The 9,600-nt window shown below is 36.9% G+C and overlaps 1 protein-coding gene across 1 annotated transcript in view; it reads right to left on the bottom strand.

Moving 5' to 3' along the window:
* The window catches only part of SLC30A6 (solute carrier family 30 member 6), a 57,470-nt gene that overhangs the window by 13,559 nt on the left and 34,311 nt on the right, over nt 1-9,600 (bottom strand). The window contains exons 7-11 of the mRNA XM_003787513.3: nt 9,236-9,271; nt 8,396-8,490; nt 3,726-3,774; nt 3,303-3,422; nt 69-171 (exon numbers count right to left, since the gene is read on the bottom strand). Of these exons, the coding sequence (XP_003787561.1) occupies nt 69-171; nt 3,303-3,422; nt 3,726-3,774; nt 8,396-8,490; nt 9,236-9,271 (403 nt within the window). The remainder of the gene's footprint in view (nt 1-68; nt 172-3,302; nt 3,423-3,725; nt 3,775-8,395; nt 8,491-9,235; nt 9,272-9,600) is intronic.

Here is a 9,600-nt window from a genome sequence, read left to right as displayed (position 1 = left end):
TACAATTTTTTAATCTGATAGAAGAGCATGGCTGATATTAAGTATATGCACTGAAAGAAGAACCTTACCTGGAGTAATACTTTTCCACTATACACACTCATGGGGTACATAGTGCCAAATGTCATCAGGGCAATGGCTATGGCAGAGGCGGTATCTACAGCAAAATAATTGCTAGAAGGAAAAAAAAATTCTAAATCTTAAATGTATGTCTCACTGGGCATCTTAAAATTCAATCTACTAATCATCTAAAGCAACAGGACTAAGCAAAAAATTAAAAAAAGCAACAGGACTAAGCAATACAACTGTTTATCACAAATGGCCACCACTGGCAAGAGAGAATTTCAAAGAGGGGGGAAAAAAAAACCCCAACAGTTCTCCTGGCAAAGTTTAGTAGAAAGATAACTAATGATTATGTTAACTAGCATAAAGATACGTTTTTATTTTTATTGTTATTTTTTTTAGACACAGAGTCTCACTTTATCACCCTCGGTAGAGTGCCATGGCGTCACAGCTCACAGCAACCTGAAACTCTCAGGCGTAAGCAATTCTCTTGCCTCAGCCTCCCACATAGCTGGGACTACAGGCGCCCACCACAATGCCTGGTTATTTTTTGGTTGTAGTTGGCATTATTGTTTGGCAGGCCCCAGCTGGGTTTGAACCTACTAGCCCTGGTGTATGTGGCTGGTGCCCTAGCCGCTGAGCTACAGGCACCAGTAGTTATATGAAATATAATAAAATTTTTCAAATGCTCCAGAAAAATCACAAGGTGATAATTCTCCAGGATGTGTTACAGTAACACTATGGCTGACATCAATAGTTTAAATTGTGCTAAAGTATTCTATTTTTATTATTTTATTTATTTCACTTTATTTCATCATGATTTTATTTTTTGAGACAGAGTCTCACTTTGTTACTCTGGGTAGAGTGTTGTGGCATCATAGCACACAGCAACCTTAAAATCTTGGGCTCAAGCAATCCTCTTGCCTCAGCCTCCCAAGTAACTGGGATTCTCGGCTCCCGACATAACACGGAGCTAGTTTTTCTATTTTTAGTAGAGATAGGATCTCACTCTTGCTCAGAGTGAGCTCAAGCTCCTAAGCTTAAGCAATCCACCTGCTTCTACCTCCCAGAGTGCTAGGATTATAAGTATGAGCCAGTATGCTTAGCTTGAAATTTTTTATTTACAAGACAGATCAAACTGCCAATGGTTACAAGATGATTATGTACTTTTATTTACTTTTTCCCACGTGTTCAGAATATGAACACAAATAAGACATAGTCCTTGCTCTTGCAATAGCAGGAGATACATACGTGGAAAACATAATAAAGCACTGTAGGTACTAAAGTCCAAATGTCTACAGAGTACCATGGCTACACAAAGAACTAAGTATCCTGAAAGGCTAAATATAAAAGGAAAAGGTGACATTTAAACTCAGCCTTCCAAGATGAGTGAGTGAAAGCAGCATGTGCACAGCATGAAAATCCTGATGTGTCAATGAAACCACAAATAAGGGTAGATAGATGGATGGATGGAAAGGGTCTTGACTACACAGGACTCTATGCTAACAACTTACAGTTTTTACAAATATGCAAAGGGGAGTTTTGAAATAGGAAAATATTGTGTCTAAATTAACAATTTGAATGATCACATTAACAGCAAAATAGAAGGTAACTAGGGATGAGTGAGAATAAAAATTAGAAAACCAGAAAGCTATTCTAATTGGGCCAAGGAATTGATGATAAAGAGCTTAACTGGGATAGAAGCAATGATAATGGAAAAGAAGCTATGAATAAATATTAAGGAAATATTACATAGGACCTGGTGACCGATTAGACCTGGCTTGGAGAAGAGTGGAAGGAGAGGAGGGAGGAGAAGCAGGTATTTAAGAATGCAAGCTGGGTGCAGTGGTGCATGCCTCAGGTCACAGCGACTTGAGCCCAGGAGTTTGAGGCCAGCCTGGGCAACACAGTGAGGCCCTATCTCTTAAAAAAAAAAAAAAAAGAAAAAGAAAAAGAAAGAAAGAAAGAAAGGAAAAGAGAAAAAGAAATAAAAACGAAAAAAAGAATCTACTAGAGTTCCTCAAAAAATTAAATAGAAAGTTACCATATGATCCAGCAGTTCCACTTCTGGGTATATACCGCTAAGAACTAAAAGCAGGGACTCAAACAGATTTATTATACACTTATGCTGTATTTACAACAGATAAAATACAGAAACAATTTATATGTACGTCAATGGATGCGTGCGTAAAAAAAATGTGGCATGTATATACAATGGAATGTTATTCAGCCTTAAAGAGAAAGGAAATTTTGACACATGCTACAACACGGATGAACCTTGAGAACATTATGCTAAGTGAAATAAGCCAGATACAGAGAACAAACACTAGATGATCATTTCTAAGAGGTACCAGTAGTCACAGTCCTAGAGACAAAGAGTAGAATGGTGGTTTCCAGGACCAGGAGGAGGAAGACACTGGGAGTTACTGTTTAACAGACTTTCAGTTGGGGATGATGAAGGCTCCAGAGATAAACACTAGTGATAGTTGCACAACAATATGATTGCACTAAATGCCACTGAAATGTATACTTAAAATGGCTACAGTGATAAACTTTATGTGTATTTTAACATAATTTTTTAAAAAGTACACTGAAATAGATAATAGCATTCTGTAAGACAGAAAATATAGGAAAAAGACAGTTTTGGAGATGGGAGAAAACAGGTTCAGTTGAAGTAGACATGAAGAGAAATCAGGAAGATATGCCTTCTGGAATTCAAGAGAGATCTAGGTGAGAAATAACGGTTTGGGAGTCCCATAGAGGTAGCAAATAAAAACAAATCATCACAGGTAATTTTTTAAAGAGAATATGCAAAATAATAAGAATAATTAAGGACACATTCTAGCAAACCAATACTTAAAGGGTAGATAGCCAAAGAATCATATGTGATAATTTATTTCATAGTACAGCCTTTATTTTTACAAACTGCTTCACATCTACTTCCTCTTCTATTCTCTCAGCAGAGGAGAACTCAGCAGCTGTGGTTTAGTTCTCTACTGTCCTCTTCTCTGCTTTACTCAGCAGGTTGGCAGTAGAGAATTTAAATAGTTTTCCACTCTACCTTATAGACTGTGGTGAGAAATACTTACTGAACCAAATCCCCTGCAGTGAAAACACTGGATCAAAGTTACACAGGTCAGAAGCAAAAATGCTAGAAGCCTGAACCTATCCATCCTGTTGATGCCCTTAATAGTAAGACCCCAGGAACTGAAACATATATGATAGCAATAAAAAATACTTACTTAATTTCAATTAGCATATACGTAATACAAAGAGCAAATGCTCCAGCAAGATCAATCAAAACAAATGGATTCATCCGGGGAAGGAAGATACTGCTAAGTCCTGGAATAATTCCACATAAGCTATAAAGAAACAAAGTACGCATCAGTAGAACTCATATAATACTGATGAAAACCTTGCAAAAGATAACTTGTATTGTAGTATCACATAACACTTAAAGAAAGCTTTGAGAACAAAGCTCTTTCACTTGGAAAGGGCTCTTTTGTATCAATTAAAAAGGAAGAAAAAATAAAAGGAGAATAAGAATCTTATTTGTGTGATTCACGTAGTAACCTCAGCAGTGAAGAATGTTAAGTTCCCATGATAGATGCATCTTATGTGTTCTTTTTAAATTATGCATGTCACAAAACTCCATAACATCTTACCTTCGACTAAGATCTGCAACATGCTCTTGAAGCCAGCTCGTACTAGCAGCTTTAAGAAGAAAATGCTTAAATTATCTATACAGAAGAAAAAACACTACCAGAAATACTTCAGCTCTTTAATTTTAAAAATAAGTTCGGCAGTTAGTGACTGTATAACATTACAAAAGGACATGGTAAAACTTCAAATCTAGAAGTTTTTCCTCTCCTATGTTCTTAAGATGTTAAGTCAAAAGCAATTTCAACTACAACATACAGTTGACCTGAAGGAATTAGTGAGCTTAGATATGTCATTGTTACTATTAATTTTAAGTTTTAATGGTTCTTTATACTGTAAAGCAGAACTTTCTAACCAGTATGCTGAAGATGGGTGATAAAACAGACTGAGTATCCCAAATCTAAAAGTCTGAAATCCAAAATACTCCAGAATCCAAAACGTTTCAGCACCAACATGACACTCAAAGGAAAAGCTCATTGGAGCATTTTGACTTCATGTTTTCAGACTTGGGGTGCTCAATCACTAAATACAATGCAAATATCCCGATATCTAAAAAAAAAAATTCCAAAATTTGAAACATTATGTTTATCCCAAACATTCTGAATAAGGGATACTTAAGCTGTATACCAATTATTATTTCTCTTAGCTCTCAAAAAAAAAAAAAACCAAAACAGGTAGGGATCTGGATACATTCAAAGACACCTGCCAGTTACCATTCTTGACAAGTAGCTTCCAGAATCAAGCATCCTCTTCCATTTATCCCAGGGCACTACAAAAATATCCATGTTTTTATGTGTACTATGATGTAAAAAAGATTGGCAAGCCCTATACAAAGGAAGAAGCAATTACGAGAAGAATGCCAGAATACCTGGCTACAAATTCCAGCTTTGCCCATTACTAGATGTGTGGTGCAGGGTAAGTAATGTATCTCTTCATGTCTCAATATAAAATAGAGATAATAAAATAATTTACTTCATATAGTTACGGGAAGAGTTAAATGGGTTGTTACATGTAAAGCATTTAGTAAGTGCCTGGCATACAGAAAGTATATTTTTCTCAATATTTTTTTCCTACTCAAATTTCAAAGAAGATCACAAATCTTGATGTTTCTAGGAAACTTCATTTCCAGCTAATGAAAACACGGACTAGATAATCTTTCTGGAAGTAAATTTCACAACATATAACAAACCCTTTAAAAAACACTATATTTCCATACCTATGTCATATGTAAAAAGAAAAAAATGAAAAATTTTTATTTGCATGTTGCTGATTTTTTTCTTTTTTTAAAGCAATCTCACTGTGTTTCCCAGCTGGCCTTAAACTCCTGAGCTCAAGTTATTCTCCTACCTCAGCCTCCTAGGTAGCAGGGACTAAACATGTACACCACTATGCCCAGTGAAAATACTACATTTTTTTTTTTTTTTTGAGACAGAGCCTCAAGCTATCCCCCTGGGTAGAGTGCTGTGGCATCACAGCTCACAACATCCCCCACCTCCTGGGCTCAAGCCAGTCTCCTGCCTCAGCCTCCCAAGTAGCTGGGACCATAGGCGCCCGCCACAACATCCGGCCATTTTTTGGTTGCAGCCGTCATTGTTGTTTGGCGGGCCCGGGCTGGGGATTCGAACCCGCCACCTTAGGTGTATGTGGCTGGCGCCTTAGCCGCTTGAGCCACAGGCGCCGAGCCAATACTACATTTTTAATCCAGTTTATAATTCCTTCTCTCAGAATTTATCCTAAAGAAAGAATCAGAAATGCAGATAAGAAATCTAATATAAAGAGGCTGAGTTACTACACTGCAATAAATTAAACATTAAAAAAAAGAGAGGCTGAGTACAGCCATTATTGATAAAAAGCATAGTTAGAAAAATGCGAAGGAATAATATTTAAAAATATTCATATAACAGATTATATAAGCTTTCAAAAATCATTTGTATTCACAGACCATTTAATGAGAGGCAATACTCAAGAAATAATGTTATCAAAAAAGCCAGACATAAAATTATAAATATATACAATTCTAAATATATAAAATTATATATATATATGTATAAAAAATTGAAAGGAATAAAATAGAAATGTTAACAGATATCATCTCTAAATCATGAGATTATCAGTATTTCTTTGCTGTGTCTTTCTGGTCTTCATAGAGAGAGTGCTTCTAAATCTTTGTCACTGGCTGGGCATAGTGGCTCATGCCTGTAATCCCAGCACTTGGGAGGCTAAGGTGGGTAGACTGCCTGAGCTCATGGGTTCAAGACCAGCCTGAGCAAGAGCGAGACCCTATCTCTAAAAAATAGCCTGTAGTCCCAGCTACTTGGGAGGCTAAAGCAAGAGGATCACTTAAGCCCAAGAGTTTGAGGTTGCTGTGAGCTGTGACAACATGGCACTCTACCAAGGGTGATAAAGTGAGACTCTGTCTAAAAAAAAAAGGAATAAATAAATAAATAAATCTTCATAATTTGTAGAAAATTTCTAGAGTGAGTATTACAATGCTTTTATAATTTATAAAAAGTTTTTTTCTTTTTTTTTTCTGAGACAGTCTTATGCTGTTGCCCTGGGTAGAGTGCCGTGGCATCTTCAGAGCTCACACTCTTGCTCAAGCAATCCTCTTGCCTCAGCCTCCCAAATAGCTGGGATTACAGGTGCCTGCCACAATGCCCAGCTATATAAAAAGTTTTCTTCAAAAAAATCGAGGTGTCATTCTTTAATTTTCTAGTTTATGCAGTAATTCTTTAATTCATACAAATACAACTCATTTTCATAACACTCATGAAGTTGTTTAAATCTGGTTCAGTGCCCATAGCACAGTGGTTACAGTGCCAGCCACATACACCGAGGGTGGTGGGTTTGAACCTGGCCAGGGCCAACTAAACAACTGCAACAAAAAAATAACTGGGTGTTGTGGTGGGCGCCTGTAGTCCCAGTTACTTGGGAGGCTGAGGCAAGAGAATCACTTAAGCCCAAGAATTGGAGGTTGCTGTGAGCTGTGATGCCATAGCACTTTACCAAGGGTGACATAGTTAGACTCTGGCTCAAAAAAATAAACAATAAATAAACTTGAATGGGCATATCAGACGTCTCTTGACTATTCTAGCGTTCAAACTAGTAAGACCTACAAAGACGCTAACCTATCTCTGCTTCTCTATGCTTCCAAGTGTGGCCCTATGCAGACATTCCACTTTTGTTTTCACCTCATTAATAATTAACTCTTTCTGACAAAACAGAATCCCCAAACACTGAAATTATTGTGAAATGTCAATAATTAGACCATTTAGACCAAGTGAAAATCCAGTCTAATGTTGTAAACACTTGAAAATGAAAGAATATTTCAAAAGAAAGTTTGGCAGCCAGGTGAGGTAGCTTACACCTGTAATTCTAACACTCGAGGAGGCCAAGGCGGGTGGATTGCTTGAGCTCAGGAGTGCAAGACCAGCCTCAGCCAGAGTGATATTCTAAAACTAGCTGGGCATTGTAGCAGGCACTTATAGTCCCAGCTACTTGGGAGGCTGAGGCAAGAGGATCACTTGAGCCCAAAAGTTTGAGGTTGCTCTGAGCTATGATGTTGTAACACTCTACTGAGGGTGACAAAGTAAGACTCTGTCTCAAAAAAATAAAAAAAGAAAGTTTTGCTACTTGAAAGTACATGCCTATCTACCATCACCAAAGAGAAGTTCTTAGTAACTTTTTTTCTGAGACACAGTTTCACTCTGTCACCCTGAGTAGAGTACTGTGGCATCATCATATCTTACAGCAACCTCAAACTCTTGGGCTCAAGTGATCCTCTTGCCTCAGCGTCCCTAGTAGCTGGGACTATAGGCATGCACCACAATGCCCAATGCCCAGCTAATTCTTTTATTTTTAGTAGAGACAAGGTCTCACTTTTGGTCAGGCTGGTCTCAACTCCTAAGCTCAAGAAATCCACTAGCTTTGACTTCCCCAAAGTGCTAGGATTATAGGTGTGAGCCACCACACCTGGACCCCTTATTTAATTAATGGAATATAATTATTTTTGACTATCACATCAACTATTCTAAATATACTGGTGCTTCTAAAATGTTTTCAATAGGCTTTTCTTAAGTAAATTACACATCTAAAATCTCACTCTCATTCATGTTATTTATAAATGTAATTTTTCATCATATATAATTTAATACATAAGTTAATTCTGCCTGTTTTTAAATAATATGTTCTTTTAAATCTTGAATTAATTTTTTTTCTTTTTTTTGAGACAGAGCCTCAAGCTGTCCCCCTGGGTAGAGTGCTCTGGCATCATAGCTCACAGCAACCTCCAACTCCTGGGCTCAAGCGAGTCTCCTGCCTCTGCCTCCCAAGTAGCTGGGACCACAGGCACCCGCCACAATGCCTGGCTATTTTTTGGTTGCAGCTGTCATTGTTGTTTGGCGGGCCCGGGCTGGATTCGAACCTACCACCTTAGGTGTATGTGGCTGTCACCTTAGCCACTTGAGCCACAGGCGCCGAGCCTAAATCTTGAATTAATTGAGATTTTGTTTTATCATTCTCTACTTACACAAGACTTGAGAACCTTTGGGCTAGTTCTCTCTTCTTTTCAGAACAGACATTTTTAGTGATTTTATGAGTTAATGAGACAAACAGAAAACTTGTTTTCATGAGAGATGATTATTATTAATAAATAAATAACAAGCATAAAACATACCTTCAGAGACATAAGCAAAAGGTTTATTCCGAATGGAAAGCATCGTGAATAGGTTGAAAGAAAGAGCCACAAAAGTACCAACTAATAATCTTCCCCTAAAAAGAACAACAATAACATTTACCTTTATTTTTTTTTTTTTTTTGGTAATACCAATAGTAATTTAAGTATTTATAGAGATGGAGAGATGAGACGGTACAACAGGCTGCTTCAATGGCTTGGCATTTCCAGAGATGGAATATGAACTTGGTTTCTATCCCTATCACCCAAGTTCTGTCTTCTGTTGCACCATCTTCCACAGGACAAGAAAGGACTCTTAGCAGTAACAATATCTTCTTACAAGTAATTACTGTTATAAATGCCGGCGGTATCTGATTCACAATACATTGGACAAGGCAGACTAATCTGAATTAAAATGATGAGACTATGTAAGGTCTGTATAGTAGGTAACAATGTGGCTGACAAACACAATTCTCTTTTCTATAGGTGCTATAAAAAGATTTTAAAGGCAAAAGTTGAAATTTTAGAAGACGAGAGGGAGCTGGCTGGCTTAATGTGTTGACCTGGGTCTAGAAATGAGAGACCTGAAGCCAAAACAGAAAGCCCTTTCAGAGCACTATAAAAATATAAAAGACCTGGGAACCATTTTAGGTTAAAAAAAAAAAAAGAAAGAAAAAGTTATCTTTGGGGGATTTTATTTTTGAAACACTAGTAAAAATTTATATTGCCACACTCTGAACTCTGATATTGGCCAAAGTAATGGTTATTTAATAATATATCAATTAGTAATTGGGAATCAAACTTAACAATAAAGTATGCATTATGTCAAAAACAAAATCTCACGTGTGTATCTCGGGCTGCTCCAAAAAGCGTTCTGCACTAAAAGAAAAAAAAATACTAAATAAGTTGTATAAATTATAAAATTAAAAGCTTTGTTAAATATATAATTAATTTATCTTAAATTTCACAATTTTTAAAAATATTATAGCCAACTAGTGATTGTTAGCAGTTATGAGACAAGGAGACTCATGAATTATCCTCAAAATGTAATGTCAATCTTTCTGTACCAAACTTGCATCAAAACATGTCTGACTGAATCTCCTTCATGCATACCTACCTAGGATTGAATTTAGTAGCATCAAAGAAGGAAATTTTTTTTTTTTTAAAGACACAGTCTCACTTTGTCACCCTCAGCAGAGTGCTATGGC

This window comes from Otolemur garnettii, unplaced genomic scaffold, assembly GCF_000181295.1.
Source record: "Otolemur garnettii isolate 467f Iridium unplaced genomic scaffold, OtoGar3 scaffold00022, whole genome shotgun sequence".
Lineage (NCBI taxonomy): Eukaryota > Metazoa > Chordata > Mammalia > Primates > Galagidae > Otolemur > Otolemur garnettii.
This window is presented reverse-complemented; position numbering and strand designations above follow the sequence as displayed.